We start from the raw sequence: 20,975 nt of genomic DNA on the forward strand, positions 1-20,975 counted from the left end.
TCGGTTACGTATACAACCGGAATTGAAACAGGGTAATCAGCCCTCTTGAGACACTACTTTTTCACTTGTCTAGCAAAATGACTTGATCTGAAACAGTGCGTCGAAACAAGCAACTCCAGCGTGGGAGAACAATTTAATAACAAACAACGAATAAACCGTTAAAATTACTTTAAATTCATTTCATGAGATGTAAAAATTTCGTCGCGACCTGGCCACTGATGCAATTCCAGAGCACCTCTGGAAGTTTTATACCAGTTAAACTGATGTTCTTTCCCCGACGATATTCCTCTGCTTCTGCTGTTAAACCACGAAACTGTTCTAAGCAGGAGCCATTCTGCTCTTTATTCCTCGGAAGACAATGCCTTTCTTTCAGTCAACAGGTGTAATCACCCATTAATGAATATGTCTAAATATTTAAATTAATTGACACAAAAGAACAATATATTTTGGTCTGCGAGTATGGCACAAAGTTTTAGCTTTGTGAAAGTGGACGTTGTGACGTCCATATTATGCTGGTGTATTTTTTTTTTTTATCTCTTGGCCAGATTTGATGGGGTTGATCTACGATCAAATACATTTCAGCCGTGACTATCCCGTCTTGTTTTCAAACATAACGATACTTGGCCACATTATTTGAACTTGACCCTGTAGGATGTGTAACTTTGAAGGGATATTTGATGCTATTTCTACCATGCCAAGCGGTCACACTGAGGCTCCTCCGTGGCGTAAGTAGTAGTAGCAATAGTAGTAGTAGTAGTAGTAGTAGTAGTATGGAGGCATGCGCTGCAACAGCGCGTATTGCTGGCGGATGACACCTTCGCACCCCTCAGGCAACTATTCTCCAGCCCTGGGTCTATTTTGGTTAGACGTTGCTGGCGAAAGTTTTACGAGGTCGGAGTGCAAACTCAATATCTTTTAGTCGCCTTTTACGACACGCAGAGGAAACTTTGGATTTATTCTTTGATATGCTGCTCTCCATACAGCACTAGAGCAACGTGAAATGAAGTATTTTGCTGAGGAACACAACACACCGTTCAATCCGGGAATCGAACCCACGATCTGGTGATCATGACTATAACACCCTAACCACTAGGTCACGCGCCTGTAAATAATGGCGTAAGGAGTGCCTCTAATTGGAGAATTACTGATGTTATGCAGTACTGAACTCTATCAATCGTATTTAGTTATTGTTTCTTTAAACAATGTCGTGGCAGATATCTTTTTAAACAAGCAAAAATTAAAAAGTAAAGGTGAGACATGACAAATACAGGTGACTGGTAAAAGGATATTTATAAATACCTTTTTATTGTTGCTATTTTGTAAAATTTTCGGTAAAATCACGACTTCGTGGTGATATTTCATCGTTTGTTAACCAAGGGTGAGATGACATGACTTGCCATAAGCTTAACAGACGCCATAATGACGATGTTTATCTAATTTTCTTGAACTGATGACGGAAAACAAAGTTGACATTAGCGAAATTCCGATTAAAAATAAATATGTGAAAAAAAAAAAAAAAGAATACCAACAAAAAATGAACGATAACTGGAATGCAATATCAGTTTTTTTTCTGGTTGGTCGAGATTTATTATAACCAACACATGTATGTTCCTCGAACTTATGATAATCTGCGATTCGATTGCAGAGTGGAAGACGCATGCGAGCCATTCAGAAACACAGAATGTTCATTTTACTTAAAGTTCCTTCTTACGTGTTAAAAATTTCGTCGCCCGAACTGCAACCTGGTCACTGACATGATCTATGTTTTTGTTTTCTATATTGGTCTGTTATTGTAGTTGGTTGCTCATAGCTGATCCAGTAAGTTCTTCATCCTAGTGAGGACTTCCCAATAGTCTTTGTGCGGTTTTCAATGTCTGGAATCTGTCTACCACTTTACATCAGGTGATGTCAGATGTACACCACCGAAAATCCTGGATTCAATTTCCAATATTTGGAAAACCTTAAAAACTTTGAAAGTAGTTGAACTTGAGAAGCATCGCAAATGGAAATTTTCTGAAGGCGTCAGAAATGTTTCTTTTTATTGAAAAAAAAAAAAAAGACCAATAAAGAACAGGTTAATATGAAAGGAAACTGTATGAAGCAGAAGTGAAGTGTGGTTGGTGAATTCAGGTAAAAGTGTTACTAAAGATTTGTTTTCGTGGGTGAAAAACGGAATCTTTGCAAAATGAAGGAGATATTCAGTTCAATCCCACTAGGTGGCACTTTGGGCAAGTGTCTTCTGCTATAACTTCGGGCCGACCGGAGCCTTGTGAGTGGATTTATTTGACAGAAACTGAAAGAAGCCCGTCGTGTGTATATGTATATGTGTGACTTTGTGTTTGTCCTTCATTACCGCTAGACAACCGGTGTAGGTGTGTTTACGTTCCCGTAACTTACCGGTTCGGCGAAAGAGTCCCATAGAATAATTACCAGACAAATATATATATATAAAAAAAAAATACTGGGGAAAAAATCTAAATAGCTACTGGGGTCAATTTGCTTGACTAAAACCTTTCAAGGCGATGCTCCAGCATGGTCGCAGTCTAATGAGTGAAACAAGTGAAAGACATAAAAGATAAAAGCTGTATTATGAAATCTAGCAGGATAAACGGAGGCGCAGGTTGTGTGGTAAGAAGGTTGCATACCAACCATATGGTTCCGGGTTCAGTCCCACTGTGTAGCATCTTGAGCAAGTGTCTTCTACTATAGCCTTGGGCCGACCAAAGCGTTGTGAGTGGATTTGGTAGACGGAAACTGAAAGAAGCCCGTTGTATATGTGTGTGTGTGTGTGCGTGTGTGTCCCTCACCATCGCTTGACAACCGATGTTGGTCTGTTTATGTCCCTGTATCTTAGCAGTTCGGCAAGAGAGACCGATAGAATGAGTATTAGTCTTACAGAGAATAAGTCCTGAGCAAGGCCGCATAAAAGAGTAAAACCAATAAAAGAGTAAAAGAAAAGAATAAACCACATGGTTTCGAGTTCGGTCGCATTGCCCTGCATTTTGAACAAATGTCTTCTACTCTCTCCTGGGCCGACCAAATGCCTTGGGAGTGAGTTTGCTTGAGGGGAAACTGGGTGGAAGCTCGTCGTACGTACGTGTGTGTACGCATGCGCACGCACGTTTTTGTTTCTCCTCTCACCGCTTGACAACCGGTATTGGTTTGTTTACCTCTCCGTAACTTAGTGGTTTGGCAAATAGAGACTGAAATAAAAAAAAAAATTACCCAGCTCCAAGTAAGTACTGGGGTTGGTCTGTTCACCTTTGAAGGTGGTGTTCCAGCATGGCCGCAGTCCGATGACCGATACAAGTAATAGAATAGAAGAAAGGAATAGAAGAACTTGCTTAGATTTGGGGGCCGTGTCCAAGCTGTCCGAAGTCTGTCTTAGTTTCCATCGGTCACTTTTGCTGAACTGCTCAGTTACGGGACATAAATAAATGAAAACCGGTTGTCAAGCGGTGACCACACAAACATATATACGACGGGCTTCTTTCAGTTTCCTTCTATCAAATTCTTTCATAAGGCATTGGACGGCCCGGGGCCATAGTAGAAGACACTTTTCTTAGGTGCCATGCAGTGGGATTGAACTTGAAACCACGTGGTTGCAAAGCGAGTTTCTCAACCACACAGCTATGCTTGTGCTCTCTACAACACTTTTTACCGACGCACTGCTTTAAATTGATGGTGATGATAAAATAACTTTTTATGTATCCGGATTAAATATTTAATTAAAATATTTTCCATTTCTTTTCAGGTTTCTCCTGGATTACGACCTGGAAATATTTTCATCCAGTCATACTTAATAGCAAGAATTATTGCAAACAATTAAAGAAAAGGACACGATGTATGGACACGGAAAATATATTATTACTAAACGCACGCACACACACACACACACGCCCGCGCGATGCAATGATTCAGCCATGTTAAACACAAACACCTAAACACACAAACACATACATTTCAATAAATGTAATTATCTCCTGAAAGCCGATGAAGCAATTATTTCATCGACTTTACTAAACATTCACAAACAGTTTTTATATTTCTACGGAGATGAAATTTCTAGTTTATTTTTGACATAAAACATTTTTGTTTTTTTACAAAACTCTGTGACTGAAGTAAATGTGGAGACAATCACCCGACATGATGCACAGCGTAAGTAAATTTATTTCGATTTCCTGCTTCCTTGCTTTCTCTTTGCCTGTTGTTTCCATGTGAGTAATGATTGCATGTTCCAGGCAATATGTCTAAATTCACACCACCAGCCCTCGGCTCACTAATTTCTCGTTTCTTGTCGTTTTGTTTTCTTTTCTTTGTTAATATCTCATTACATGTCGGCCATTGTTAACACAGCAATAGGAATGTCAGATAAAAACATCTGCTCTGACAATTATTCTCACAACTGGTTGTAATAACATCTTAATATAATATTGATGGCGATGGTTGACTTGGGTTATCAGCTAACTTAATGAGAACACATCATTACCCACTGAACATTCGCAATGTTCAATGTTGTTAGACATTCTCGAGGTGGACCTTTATATATCTCTCACTTGTTCCTTATTCCTTGCAGTTGTTTATCCTCTCTGATCAGAGGCGGCACATATGACCATCCCATCCATTTTATTAGCTATTGTAAACCATTCCCTATACACCTTATATGTTAAACGTTCCTTCTGCTAAGAGCGAACTCCTCGCTGTCTGTTTTCATTAAAGTTAGACACAATATGCTACAGGTTTTTTTTCCGGTTCTTTTTTAGCGTTTTTTATGAAACATATTTTTTATCTTTTACTTGCTTCACTCATTAAACTGCGGCCATGCTGGGGTATCGCCTTGAAGAATTTTTAGTCGAATGAATCGACCCTAGTACTTGTTTTTTTTAAAGCCTAGTACTTCTTCCATCAGTCTTTTTTGCCGAACCGCTAAGTTACGGGGACGTAAACACACCTACACCAGTTGTCACGTGGTGGTGGGGCAAAAACATACACGTGAAAACACACACACACACACACACACACACACACACACACACACACACACACGCGCGCGCGACTGGTCTTTTTCAGTTTCTGCCCACCAGATCCACTTACAAGGCTTTGGTCGGCCCAAGACTATAGTAGAAGGCACTTGCCCAAGGTGCCACGCAGTAGGACTGAACCCCAAACCATGTAGTTGGGAAGCAAGCTTCATAAAATAAAGCCATTCCTTCGCCTGTATTTAGTTTTCCTTTTTCCCATTCTCCTTCTAACAATTCCTATATTGAGAATGCTTTAAAGAATTTGAATTAAATGATCACACCAGATGGGTGGACATTGTTATTTTCCTTTCTTTTTGTTATTTCTGAAAGATTACCTCCCTGTCTTGCAGACGATATTCTCCTGATAAGAGGGTTGATAACGTTTACAAATACTTGGCTTACATGATGTTGTTTTATCGCAATGTAACAGACACAAGGTGTAAAATATATGAGAAGCTATTCAAGCGTTTGATTAGGTGTTGTTGTTTAATGTTGATCTACAGTTTGTTTTCCATTGCAATGTTTGCAGACACGTTTTCTTTCTTAACTTATCTTAGTTACTGTCTCTCTATCATCGGTTTGTTGTTTCTCTCGTATCAATTCTTGTCTACGATAAATTCCCCGTTTCTCTGTAGCAAAGTTAAAGTACAGACCAGAACGTCTTACCACGCCTAATGGGCCACGTTTAGCTAGCTTTAATTTCTTCAAAGACATCCAAAACGAAGTCTTTAAGAAGATCATCGCGAGGTTATTGTCGATAAGAAATGATGCCAAGTAAACAGGAGCTAGCGTTTTCCAACGCATTTTTTTTGTTTTGTTTTTCATGTATTTTTTATATTCTTTTATTCTTTTACTTATTTCAGTCATTTGACTGCTGCCATACTGGAGCACCGCATTTAGTCGAACAAATCCACCCCAGAACTTATTCTTTGCAAGCCTAGTACTTATTCTATCGGACACTTTTGCAGAACCGCTAAGTTACAGGGGTGTAAACATACCAACATCAGTTGTCAGTCGATGGTGGGAGGACAAACATAGATACACACACACACACACACACACACACACACACACACACACACACACACACACACACACACATATATATATATATGTATATATATATATATATATATATACGACGGGCTTCTCTCAGTTTCCGTCTACCAAATCCACTCAGAAGGCTTTGGTCGGTCCGAAGCTATAGTAGAAGACACTTGCCCAAGGTGCCACGCAGTGGGACTGAAACCCAGAACCATGTGGCTGGGAAGCAAGCTTCTTACCACAGAGCCACTCCTGCGCCTATATCTATTTTTTTCATGGTAAATATTCCAATGACTGACAGATTCCAATCCAAGTTGTATTCTTGGAGCCTCAGATGAAGAGGGCCTGAATATACAGACTATTTTTTCTCCTACTATAAATATTGTTCGGAATCGACAGAAATCTATAAATCATCAAAAGTTGGTGATAAAGATAAAATTTTCTTTTGATCTTTCGAAATTATTCTTTGAAAATTTAGTTTTGAAAACAGGACAGTTTACGATGGAATGAACAATTCTCGATAACATTAGCACAGTGCTGAGGAACCGCAGTTAAAAATTACAGCTTTCAGGTACGTTGTAGAGGGGCTGGTGGTTGATGATGAAGGTTGTTAGTTCAATAAGCCTCTTGGCTCGATCTTCAAGTAAAGTTTCAAATGGGAAACGACCCCACAAGAAACGACATTAATATTGTGAGATTTGCTGTTTGATGACTTATTCAGAGCAAGTGTGTATGGAGAGGGGGAAGCACCTGTGACCTTTACATGATCCGTGAGGGTATTTTAGGAAAAGGAGAAAGCATGGATCCTTATGGGCATGGATCCTTAGGAATGAGAACCCAGGTTCGAAATTTTCCCAAGATACCTGATGAAGGCTGGAGGGTATATCAGCCGAAACGTTGTGTTAACAACAAACAAGATGAGGACAAATATCCGTCGAATGTAAATAATGTAAATAATGGAATGAAACACTCTTCAATTTTACAGTGCTACTGCTGTCTACATCGAAGAACAAATATCACCTAGCTCAGACCTAGATGAACCTCTCAGCAACGAAGCAAACGACTTGACATTTGACACAATAACTTGGCAATCATTCGCTCGTTTCTTTGACATCTCAGTGATATGGTTATCTTCAACTGGAAGTGAGCTTAAATCATCAATTCTAGAGGCGCATGTACGGCTGTGTGGTAAGAAGTTTGTTTCCCAACCATATGGTTCCGGTTTCCAAACCCATTGCGTGGAACCTTGGGGAAACGTCTTGTACTGTAGCTCCGGGCCGACCAAAGCCTTGTTAGTGGATTTAGTCAACGGAAACTGAAAGATCCGACGTGTGTGTGTGTGTATATATATATATATATGTTTGTGTGTCCCACTATTGCTTGACAATGTTGGTGTGTTTATGTCCTCGTAACTAAGCAGTTCGACAAAAGAAACCGATAAATTAAGTACCAAGCTTTAAAAAAAGATAAGTACTGCAGTCGATTTGTTGAACTAAAATTCTTCAAGGCAGTGCTACAGCGTGGCCGCAGTCTAATGACTGAAACCAGTCAAGGAAGGACACTTAAATAACCGATTACCAAATGATGTCAAAGGCAACCAATGAAAAGTCTTAAAGAAGAGGAAACTATTGTGATTCAGCTTTTGTGATGGGAGCACTAAATTGACTTTTACACACAGATCGATTAAAAATCAATCGATTAATGTAATGTAATTAGTTCACGCATCACTGCTTTATTACTACGTCTCGGGTCCAATCGTTATAGATTGTTATTGTTGTTGTTTTGTTTAGCTTCGAGTCTGTTCTGACGAAGGAGACTAATGGTTAAACGTAATCCATCCATGACCGTCCCAACAGCGCTAGTGTCCACCCAGGCGCAGGCATATCTCTGCGGTTTAACAATTTCTCTTTGCACCTCCGTGGCTTTGGTTCCAGCCCCACTGCCCGGCAATCTGTGGAATTAGAACCGGACTTAAAATTAAGTTCTAGGGTTGATTTGTTCCATTAAACCTTTCAGTTCGTTGCCCCAGCATGGCCGCCGTCCAACGCTTGAAATAAGTAAAAGAATAAATCTTTATATATATTCTTTTGGTCTTTTATTCTTTTACTTGTTTCAGTCATTTGACTGCGGCCATGCTGGAGCACCGCCTTTAGTCGAGCAAATCGTCCCCAGGACTTATTCTTAGTAAGCCTAATATTTATTCTATCTGACATTTTTGCCGAACCGTTAAGTTACGGGGACGTAAACACATCAACATCGGTTATCAAGCGATGGTGGGGGGGGGGCAAACACAGACACATGAACATACACACACGCATACAGACGCACACACACACACACACACACACACACACACACACATGTATATATATATACGACGGGCTTCTTTCAGTTTCCATCTACCAAATCCACTTACAAGGTTTTGGTCAGCCCGAGGCTATAGTAAAAGACACTTGCCCAAGGTGCCACGTAGTAGGACTAAACTCAGAACCATGTGGTTGGGAAGTAAGCTTCTTACCACACAGCCACGCTGCGCCGTGTATGTGTATATATATATATATATATATATAATATATATATATATATATCTATATATATAAAAATGAGAATGTGTGTCTGTATGTCTGTCTGTCTGTCTGTGTGAATCCCTAAAACTCGAGAACTACGCAACCAATTTCATTCAAATTTTACACATGCCTTACTTAGGGTTCCAGTTGTGTTTTAGTCAAAAAAAATTATTAACTTCTTGCAGAGTTCGAGCACACGGCAACATAATATCTCCTCCACTATTTAAGTATTACGTGTCAAAAGTGAAACAAAAACACTCATGTCAAATACTCTCACTTTAAAAATGAAACTATTCCACTAACTGAAACAATCACATTTCGATACTGTAGTGACAGATACTTTCACAGAGAGAGAAAGAGAGAAAGAGAGAGACAGAAAGAGAGTGACAGAAAGAGAGAGACAGAAAGAGAGAGACAGAAAGAGAGAGAGAGAGAGAGAGAGATGTATATGTATACATATACATGTATATGTACACCATTTCGATACTGTAATGACAGATACTTTCAGAGAGAGAGAGAAGAGAGAGAGAGAGAGAGAGAGAGAGAGAGAGAGAGAGAGAGAGAGAGAGAGAGAGAGAGAGATGTATATGTATACATATAGATGTACACGTATATGTATATATATATATAGATCTATACATACATGTATATGTATACATATGTGTAGATGTATATATATATATATATAGATGTACATGTAATATGTACACATATATACATATATACATGCATACATATATCTATACATATATACACCCATCACACACACATACACATGCACACAAACACACACATTAGTCATTTGTTTTCTTATCCAAAACTACGTCAAAAGTACTGAATGGATCTTTATGAAATTTGGAAATTATATTCTTTGCATAACGGCCATAACTACCATGAAAATTCATATATTTTTGATGTTGATGAAATTTTAACCCGAACATAACAGATGAGCATTATTTAGAAAATGATGTCACACGTTATCGAGGCTACCATTCTTTCTGGATGTGCAAAATGGGATGACGTCTTTATTCCAAGAATTCCTCTTACTCCATCAGGAGCAGACATTCCTTTTACATTCAGAATACTACAATTCCCCCTTCGTGTGACTTTTGCCATGTCCATTAACAAATATCAGGGTCAAACACTGTCTGTAGCTGGTCTTCTCTTGGAAGAGCCCTGCTTCTCACATGGACAGCTGTATGTTGGCTGCTCAAGAGTGGGCAGCAACAAAAAACCTATTTGTATATGCTCCACAAGGGAAAACAAGGAACATAGTTTACAACGAGGTGTTATAATCACAACAGCAAGAAAGTATGTACATGATCACCTTCTTTTACGAAACGTCATTGACTTTCATATATTTATATTGATATACATATATATATACGTGTGTTTGGGTGCGTGTGTGTATATACATCTCTATATATAAAGATGATGCGTAGTCTAGACGGCGTTTTTAGATTTCATTATTCTCTTTAACCCGGGCAACGCCGGGTATTTCTGCTAGTATATATATATATATACGAGGCTCCGACAGAGGGTGGTGGTGAACCCTGCTGTATTCTTTCACCACAACTTTCTCTCACTCTTTCTTCCTGTTTCTGTTGTACCTGTATTTCAAAGGGGCCAGCCTTGTCACACTTTGTGTCACGCTGAATCTCCCCGAGAACTACGTTAAGGGTACACGTGTCTGTGGAGTGCTCAGCCACTTGCAAGTTAATTTCACGAGCAGGCTGTTCCGTTGATCGGATGAACTGGAACCCTCGTCGTCTTAACCGACGGAGTGCCACGATAGAAGGGTTAAATCGTACATATTACAGTAGCTGATGTGAAAGGATTTTAATGTTAAACGAAAGAAAGATCTATGCGATTATAAAAAATAAAATAAAATAATGTAAAAGAGCAGAAAAACATGGTTTGATTCGTAAAGAAATTTCGCTTTAATTACTGATATCCTCTGCGGCTTAAGTTCCATGCAACACAACTACAAAAGAAGCGATGAGTAGCGAACGGTTCCCTGATCAATATTTTTCTCAATGTAAATCATTATACAATATGGTTGGAAGTCAGTGCCCACCAACCATTTATTTTCTGCTCCTTCTGCCACTAAATCTCCCAGAGCCCGAATGTCTAGACCAACAGGCTCGGAATTAAATCACCGGATGTGACACCAACAGCATCGTTCTGAATTTGAGTTTTCGTCTTTCATTCAGCCATGTGTAGCAGTTTTAATTTTATGTCAGTGATTTTATGAAATCTAGATGCATCATATTTGAATGGATTTTCTGCCAAAATTCCTGCTTGTGTCAGTAATGTTTGATACTATATAGATTTAGTTTGTGTTTTATTGTTGGTGTTTTAAATTCTTTGGCGCTTAAGGATGTTAACACTTTCCGTGTTCGGAATAAGAAAGAGCTCTAAATGAACAGCATGGAAATTAGAATAAATTTCCTATGATTTACCATTCTTCACGTAAATATTTTACGTTAGTACTAATGTAGAATATGTTTACACTAGCAGAGGCACTCGGCGTTGCCCGGGTATGAAATTGTTCCTTATATATTAGAAGAAAAAAAAGCAAAATATTTTGTATAGAAATTTATTCTAAATTCAATTTATTCTTCAATTGGGATACATGATGAAATCAATTCTGAATTTCTTATACAATAATACAAAATAATAATAATAATAATAATAATAATAATAATATAATAATGATGATAATAATAAACAAAAATACAAAATTTACCACTTTTATAAAGGGAGATAAACTCTATCACATATCGAAGGTGCAACTCTTTTGTCGAACGTATTCAGCCTCCACTACTCAATCACACGTTCACTATTCTCTGTCTTCCAGTATTATTTTTAAATCCGTTTGCGCTCCTCGTCCGTCAAATCACCAGCCACGGATAAATCACCACATTTTTATGCAAAACATCTATTTTTACCAAAAAGTAAAAGTATTATTATAATTATGATAATTGTATTATTATGATTAATGACACTGAAAATATCAAAAATTAGGTTAACTAATTTAATGTGCTAATAATTTTAATGAATTAAGTATTATAACATTGATGTGATACTTACTGTGTACCTACTTTTGCACCACCCCATATATATATATATATATATATATATATATATATATATATATATATATTGTCTTGCAAGTACTTGGTGACCCTGTCAGTGCAGGTGCCACTTAAAAGCACCCAGTCCACTCTGCTGAGTGGTTGGTGTTTGGAAAGGCATCCAGCTGTAAAAACCTTGCCAAAACTGACCTCGTCTGTGCTTGTGCCACATAAAAAGCACTAAGTCCACTCTGCTGAGTGGTTGGTGTTAGGAAGGGCATCCAGCTGTAAAAATCCTACCAAAACAGTCACAGAAGTCTGGTGTAGTCTTCGGCCTGGCCGGCTCTTGTGAAACCGTCTCACCCATGCCAGCATGGAAGGTGGACATTAAAAGATGATGATGATGAGAATTATATCTAGCTCTTAGTTGAATCAACGCCGATTGGGATGAAAAGCAGCGTCGGTAGCATTTGAACTTTGAACGTCCAGGGGACGAAGCTAAATACTTTTTGTAGCATGGAAAGAAGAGGAATAAAAGGACGTAGCTGTCGGGTCCGTTGCTGATTTCGGCTGAGTATGGCACGGGTGGCAAATAAGGAACTGAAATTGGGTTGGGATTGTCTTTCGGAACTGAGATGTAAAGTGTAAAACGTAGGAACCTGAAAGTATAGCAGAAGGACGACCAATTGAATCAAGTAGAAGGGGATAAAGTTCAATGCTTTAAACGCCGAGCAGAATACAGGTATTCCCGCGTTACAGAAGCCTCGCTTTCATAAAAACATTGCAGAGTTACGGAGTACTGTGTTACGGGACACTGCAGAGTCCCGTAACGCGATACTCCGTGACAAGAAACACGTACCATTGGCTTTAACATAACGTGGAGCTCGCCGGAGATGCTTTGTGGCACAGAATTTCACGTTACAGTCTGGTTTTGAGAAATTCGTTTCCATTACGTGGGGATATCTGTAGTGTAGATATTTATTGTTTTTTTGCACGTTTTGCCTGCAGTTTTGCGAATGTTCCCTTCTGACCTGTTATTTTGCTGAATCAAGCAGTTATAACAATGACAACGTGGAAAACATTTATTAACCATTGAAAAGTACGCCAAGACTGTTAACTTCACTCTCGTTTTCGCTGCTTTTGCGGATTCCCATGTCTCTCTGTCGCCATTCAATTCCATTATTGTGAATTGGGAGTTTGAATCGAGTGAACCCTTCATTAGCTGATTACACAACCATGGAGGCCACCCCTACGGCTGCGTTGCAGTTACCCCCTGGATAAAGCTTGGCGATCCTGACCGTCGATCTTCTAGGATTCCTCCGCTCAGCATCAATGTAAGGAACACTGTTGGCTCCTCCGCTACTTCTTCACAATCCTGCATGCTGCAGTCTCATGACTTCACCGTTTCCCTGGTAGGGTGGCTGAACGGCAGCTAGTAACTATGCAGGGTACGGTCTTTACTCCGTGGCGTATTTTCAAATACCCGCATACCCATAACTTCACTTATTATTTAGTGTCAAAATTTTCGTCGTATCGACTGCAGCATGGGTGGCTTGGCAAGTACTTCTCTGTAACATGTATTGAGTTTCTGAGAATTTATTGACCTCAATATACAGCAGTAACTATTCAAAGCACCACAAGGTCAATTTAAACTTTGTAGTTTTGAGAAAATGCAGATGTTGCTGGAATGTTTCAGTTTAGAAACAGAGAAAGAAATAAAAAGAGTAATGAACGTTGGGAAATGGTTCTGTCAAAATTAGTTTATGAATCTATGTCTGCATCCTGTAGTTAATGTTTTCACCAAACCCGAAAAGGAAAGCCAGGGTGTTTAGAATCTCAAAGTTGAATAATATTGGGGCTGCCAGAGAGATTGTTTTATTTTTAATTTTATTTCTACTTGGCATTCCATTGTTAAATGTCTGAAAAAAAGGTAAAATTTATTTAAATTCCAAAAGCGATAAACAAAAGTTTGTTTACAGACTAAGAAAAGAACTAAAAAAAAAAAACAATCAAAAACCATGAAACACTTGGATAAAAATATTTTCCGTGTTAATTCAAACAACATTAGAAAGGATTAAAATAAATGGAATAAAAAGAGAAAAAATGGCACTTCGTCCGTTACGACGATCTATGGTTGTAGTTGATCCGATCAATGAAGCAGCCTGCTCATGAAATTAACGTGCAAGTGGTTGAGCATTCCACAGACTCATGTACCCTTAACGTAGTTCTCAGGGAAATTCAACGTGACAGAATGTGGCAAGGTTGGTCCTTTTGAATTACAGGTACTACTCATTTTTGCCAGTTGAGTGGACTGGCGCAATTTAAAATAAAGTGTCTTGTTCAAGGACACAACGCGCCGGCGGGAATCGAACTCACGACCTTGCGATCGTGAGCCGAATACCTCAACCACTGAGCATCGCGCCTTCACAAAATGAAAAAAAACAACAACAAAAACAAAACGCATTTATCTGACGACCCAATAGTTTAAGCAAATAAAAAAAAATACATTTCCATCGTAAAACTCACAATATGTTGAAAAAAATAATGGAGATGTAATTTTAAGCACTGGTAGTTAAAGACAAAATAATAATAATAAAACAGGAATATATAAAAAAAAATATTATTCATATATTTATATATTCATTTATTTAGCCTTTAAATTTCAAATTTTCCTGTCGCCCTGTTCCGAAGAATTTACTACTTTCTTACGACCATTCAAAGAAACATTGAATTTCTTAATTTAATTCTGCGATGTATATTCAGGGCGGTTTGTATTCTTCACACCTCTCCCCAGAAGTTATTTACAGTAAAAAGAAAATTGGACTTCTTTCTAAATTTATTTAAAATCATATGGAATTGGTATTTTTCATGTTTCTGTTATTCTTCACTTTCTTCTCCCTCCTGGTTGTTTTGCTGACAATGGTTTCAGAACAATTGTTTGTAAACAAAACTCGTGTTGTTTCAATCTTAAATTATATTATTTCAGACAGGAAAACAAAACAAAACCCCATTTGCTTCAGTCGTGGAAGCTGAAATTACAATTTTACTTTCAACTGTTATAGTTTCCTATTTTGTTAAAATACATATCTAATGTCTTATATTATCATCGTTAGCCTAAATTCTGTCTAAAACTTGTACGAGGTCTGATAAAAAAAAAAAAGGATCGGGACGGTTGCTATGGTAACGGAGCCAAAGTACGCAGAGTGAAACCGTTTGGCACAGATTGAGCTTGAACTCTGTTGGACTTATAGCGTTCTCAGTCATTTCTGTTTATATGGGTGCTTGGAAATAAAGTGTGTAGAGTGCGGTCGTCTCGAAAATTGTGCAAAGAATCTGCATTGAATTTTGTCAAAAGCTTGGTGATGACTGCACAGGGACCTACGCAAAGTAACAGAAAATGTATGGAGAGGAGTGAATGAGCCGGACACGAGTGTACGAGAGGTTCAAACGGTTCCAAGATGACCGTCAAAACGTCGATAGTGACGTACGTTCTTGGAGACCCGCAACCAGCCGAATGAATGATGTGCGTGCAGCTGTTTGGAAAGACCGTCGGATCACCGTGAATGGGTTGACGGAGGAGGTGAACATTAGTTATAGTTCGATTCAGTCCATCACCACTGAAGATTTGGGTATGAGACCTGTGTCTGCTAAGTTTGTGCCAAAACTGCTTTCCGTTGCATCAGTTTTTGGCCAGGTTCGACAACCGCCATATTTACCAGGTTTCGCCCCCTTGTCACTTTTCCCTCTTTCTAAAAATGAAATCCCACTTAAAAGGAACAATATTTCAAGACGTCGAGACTGCCTAAAAGTAAGTGCATCCAGGAAGGACTTTTCAATCTGGTCTCTATGTAAACCACACTTTTTTTGTTTTAATGTTATTCTTTATTTTCTCTTGGAGCAAATGGTAAATCGTATCAGAATTCGTTGGTGATAACAGAATTGGAACTAGTTTAGTGCGGTGCTACTGAGTTCTTGGTAGGGATGTGGCGTGTTGGCATTTGCCTTGCTTTGTATTCTCAGTTTCTTGAAGGAGTCGTGGGTCGGGTAGGCCCTTGTGATATATGGCGTGTCAATCCCTCCCTATGTCTGATCACAGCCGATTTCTTTCAGAAGACAGGTGGAAAGACAGACAGAAAGAAAGAATGAGAGAAAGAGAGAATGTTTATTGATTCCAGTACAAAACTGGTACTTTATTTATCGATCCCGAAATGAAGAAAGGCAAAGATGACTGCAGTGAGATTTGAACTCTGTTGTAATCATTCCGACTCTCTACACTCTAAGCAACCAATCCAAAGCTGAAACGACTGTTAATCGGCCGCCATACGGACTTCGACTTATCGTCAGCTGGTTAGGATCAAGAGGCACGCGCAGTGTCTGGCTACCGTCTCTATTATTTGCAATGTAATGATGTGTCTGTACACACACACACACACACACACACACACACACACACACACACACACACACATTATGTCTGACACTCTGTATTTGATGTTGAAACTCGTAAGAGAATAAATAACAAAGATCTTTGCAAAGATACGTCAACAGCAGTAACTAGCGGACACACATCAATAAAAAGTAACCGGTTGTCTTGTGAATTATCACAGCCTTTACAGAAATATTAAACAAATCAAGTGAAGGGGAGATAAACAAAACACACACACAAAAAGGCCAACAAAAGCAGAGAGAAACGATCTCTGATTCTGTCATGTTTTTTAGCGTCTGGTTCGTCCTTGAACTTACTTGTAATGGTATGTTTGAAGATATTTGTACTAAAAGGACAGTATTATTGAATATTGTTTGCTGAAGTGCTTTGTTAACAAAACAAGGGAAAGGAAAATATGTCAGTTTGTGTGTGTGAGAGAGAAGGAGAGAGAGAAAGAGAGAGAGAGAGAGAGAGAGAGAAGGAAGGTTCAACAATATGGTGGCGATGATGGCGTTGTTTGTTTAGATGTAGAACAATGAAAGTGCCTTTCTTTTTCTTTTTACCATAAAAAAGCAAAACAGGTTTTCCTTTGCGCACGAAGATGCACGAAGTGATTAGTTTGTTATGACCGACATTTTGTAGAACAGCAGCACAGTTGTATATACACTCACCTACACACACACATACACACACACACACACATAAATACGTGCACACCTATATATACCTGTGTGAGCGTGTGTGTTTTGGGTAAGACTTCCGACTGCATCCGGCAGTGGGGGACTTGGTACGGCAGTTCCAGGGTTTTTGAGGTGTGTGGAACCATCTCTTAGCCACCCTTGTTCCCTGGTCTGCTCTGGCACGGAGTACTAGCACCCGTTCGGGTCCTAATTAAGGGTTAACTATCATGTGAACCACTGGCAGTGAAGGACCTTCTTGGACTCTCAGAACATTTGCATGGACTTTTTAAGTTTAGGAAGTGATCTTACTCAGTCACGATTTCCACTTTTTACGCGCGCACCCCACCACGCGTGCGCGTGTATATATGTATATACACTTAGGCGCGTGTACACACACACACACGCACACTCTCGCTTTCTCTCTCACACACACATGCACACACAATCTTCTGTCCATGACACAAACGTAGAGACATAACTACAGAGCAGAAGGGTAAACACGACAAGTAGTTGGTTGAAGGAGGTAAAGAATCAGTAGATTTACATAGCCATATGTATGTGTATATATATATATATATATATATATATGTGTGGGAGAATTTACGAAAAAAAACAACAGACGAAGACAGGTGGTGTAAACAACAAATGGATGTATTAGTTTAACGCTCGGGAATAGAGAAAGTCTTTGACGTTTCGAGCCTACGCTCTTCAACTGAAAGGAACACAGAAAGAAATAAGGAGAGAAACAAGGAGAAAAAAAAAAAGGAGAAAAAAATATAAATGTAGTGGTCAGCGATCTATCATATATATATGGATGGATGGATGGATGAACGAATGTGTGTGTTTGCAGAGCGGAAGGATATTTCAATAGAATGATGTATTTGATGTAACGTTCGAAGTACTTTCTGGAAAATGTTGTATTTTCTCTCTCTTGAATCACTTCCTTGCTCTTCTCTGTTATTCGAGCTTAACGTTTCATCGAGAAACCATTAATTACGCTTTGTTTCCTCTCGACCTGGATTAAACTGTATGAAGATATCGGCTTAAAAATAACACTAAATATGAAATAATATCAAATATTTCTGTGTAGCTGTTTTCTTTTCCTTTTCTATTTCATTTTGTTGTTTGCTTATATCAGGACATTTATATTTACAATGTGATCTGGCGATGGAGAACACTAGGCTGCACATAAAAGACCAGTTTGGCATCAATATAAATCTGTTAATACCAGAAACATGATTTAAGAACTGTCTATTGAAGTCTTAAAGTCATCGGTTATCGCTTTGAATGATGATATTCTTGCCGTTAAAACTTAAACTCATCTAAGAATATGGATTTATACATTATGATGTGTTGGAGTATTTGAAACAGTTTCTAGGTCTTGGATATGGTTGAACTAAGATTTTAGCCTTGCAATTCAACATCCAAAGATCTGCAAGAATCCGTCTTCTCATCCATTTTTCGAAGATAATTCCAGCATCAGTTTTCTACTCCTCCACAAAAACTTTCACATAGTTTCATACGCAGATCATATCAATCCCATAATCCTATCATTCTCTCAGACACAACTGCGCAGCCGTTCCAACTTTACGTTAATCACCAGCTGCAGGTGCGTGGCTTAGCAGTTAGAAGTATTTGGCTCACGATCGTATGGTTATGAGCTCGATTCCCGGCAGCGCGTTCGTCCTTGAACGTGACATTTATTCCACGCTGCTCCAGACCATTCACCTGGCAAAAATGAGTAGTACCTATATTTCAAAGGGCCACCTTTGTCACATTTCGTGCCACGCTAAATCTCCTCGTGCAATTTGTACGTTAATTTCATGAGCAGGCTGTTCCGTTGATTGGATCAACTTGAAGCATCGCCGTCGTAAGCAACGGAGTTGCCAGTTATGTTAATCACCGAGAAACTTTGCTCCAAATAGTAGCAGCATCAGTTTCCTCACTCGTCACCCCTCATCAACCACCCTGCTGGGATACACACCACCAATAAGGAACGCGGAAGGGCCGCATCTATCGAACTGTGACACAGTCCACCCTCTCTACGATTACTTCCAGAATCTACTCGAATCTCTTTTCGGTCGCTCTACCTGTTAGAAATCGCAGCCAAATGTCTTTCAAATCTCACCCTAACATTACAGAAAAAAAACCCAGAAAAAGAAATTGAATATGTTTCTGGGTGTACCATGCGTGGGGAGAAAAGTTGGAGAGGTCACACTTGGAATGCGTTTGATAATAAAGTCTGTTGGATCATGGTTGACTTGTGGCTGAACAATAACTAATTGTACTGAAGTCGACGTTCAGACGGTACTTCAAACGACAGAAGTAGCTTAATATATCTTAGAGCAAAACATCTGTGATTTGAATCTGATTGTTCGCCCATCGTGCCGTAGATCTGCTCATTAAGGACTAATATAAGGCTGCACAATAACTATTATGATTTCAAACATTTCTTTTATAGAAGGGGTCTGGGGAAAAGATCTTTGTGTTCCGTCTATGATCTTGTTAAACATTTAATTGACTTTGGAGAAGTACTTTACATTGGGGCAACATAATTATTCTTGTGAAATCGACCGACTCAAATCTTGTTACTGCATAATCGCACTTACTATATGTCGACCTGAATCCTTCGTGAGCCGGCGGGGGTCCCTTGGGTCCCCAGGAGATTTTAAAGTTATGCAAATTTTACATTTAAATGATTTTATATCTCATGACTTTTATTCTCAATAGTTTATATATGCACAGACAAATTTTGAGTTAAAAGTTTCCAGTCCAATGGATGTTGTAGCATAAAATATGGTCATGGGGTCCAACTGGACCCCATTGGCCTTCTGGGAATTTTTTTCTGTTCTTTCTTCAGATATTCTGATGAACTATAAATCAATTTTCTTTGTGTTTGTACTGGTATGAATCGATATACTAAATAATTTTGTTTTATTTTAGATTTAGTGCTAAATGTATAGGTTTATTTCAGTCAATAAATTGTATTGTAATTCCCCTCCGTTAAACGCTAATAATTACAAATATACACCTATAAAATGCTAAATTTCTTGTTCTGTATCATGCACTCACACATATATACAAGATTAAACAAATATTACTTTATGGATAGTGCGGAAATGCGCAGAAATAAAAGAGGGTACTTCGGTACCCCAATGGCCTTTTGTGTAATTCCAATCCCGCCGGCCCACAAAAGGATTAAGTGAAATTGGGTTTAAGAGAACTGTGTAGAAGTCTGTTTGGTAGATTGTAATTCAAAGGGTGGCCAGCAGCGTTGTAACGCTGATTCTCCATGAGAATAATGTTAAGGGTACACGTCTGTGGAATACTCAGCCAGTTACACATAAATTCAGGAGCAGATAATTCAGTTCATCAAACATCTGAATCCTCATTGTTTAACGACGGAGATCCACCATTCACCAGATATAGCTTATAGAATATTTTGTAATAACATTAGTTGCAGAGGTAAGGCAGTGAGCTGGCAGATTCGTTAGCGTCGCTGGGGAAAATGTTTTCGGCCGGCTTTACGCTCCGAGTTCAAATTCTACCGAGGTCGAATTTACCTTTCATCCTTTCGGGGGTCGATAAAATAAATACCATTTGTGCACTGGGGTCGATGTAATCGACTTAATCCGTACCCCACAAAATTGCTGGCCTTGTGCAAAATTTGAAACCAATGTTAGTGTCAAGATTAAATTCCCTCTCTCCCTCTCCCTGTCCCTCTTTGGTCCAACATCCAACCTTTCCTCTCTCTCCCTATCCTCCTCCCCTCCTCCTTCCTCTCTCTCCCTATCCTCCTCCCCTCCTCCTTCCTCTCCTTCTGTTTAAGCTAATGATTGATCATTCAGCCTCAGATTAATGTCTTTCGGTTTTGTGGCTGAAATCTTAAATATATTGTTTTTAAAATTCTATTTCGCAATTAAGAATATAATTTGTAATTAACGTTTACAATTAATGAAAATAAACAATAACATATTAATTACTCTATTGAATACGAAATATTGATTTGTTTCAAAAGTAGAATGGTCGGTTGGTAATTTTTACATGCAATTTCATCAAGTGATTGATAAAATATCGAACTGTATCTCTCTTTAGACATACGCTATCTTGTGTTGATTTAGTAAATCAATAACGCAACCGCTGCATCGTTTATGACGTCG

General features: G+C 38.8%; 1 protein-coding gene across 3 annotated transcripts in view; it reads left to right on the top strand.

Moving 5' to 3' along the window:
- LOC106872605 (high affinity copper uptake protein 1) overlaps positions 1-20,975 on the top strand; it is a 121,218-nt gene that overhangs the window by 70,156 nt on the left and 30,087 nt on the right. For all 3 annotated transcript variants that reach the window (XM_014919654.3, XM_014919645.3, XM_089356024.1), the window contains exon 2: positions 3,755-4,158. In XM_014919654.3, the coding sequence (XP_014775140.1) occupies positions 4,126-4,158 (33 nt within the window). In that variant the 5' untranslated portion in view covers positions 3,755-4,125. The remainder of the gene's footprint in view (positions 1-3,754; positions 4,159-20,975) is intronic.

This window comes from Octopus bimaculoides, chromosome 8, assembly GCF_046866305.1.
Source record: "Octopus bimaculoides isolate indiv1 chromosome 8, ASM4686630v1, whole genome shotgun sequence".
NCBI classification, from domain to species: domain Eukaryota; kingdom Metazoa; phylum Mollusca; class Cephalopoda; order Octopoda; family Octopodidae; genus Octopus; species Octopus bimaculoides.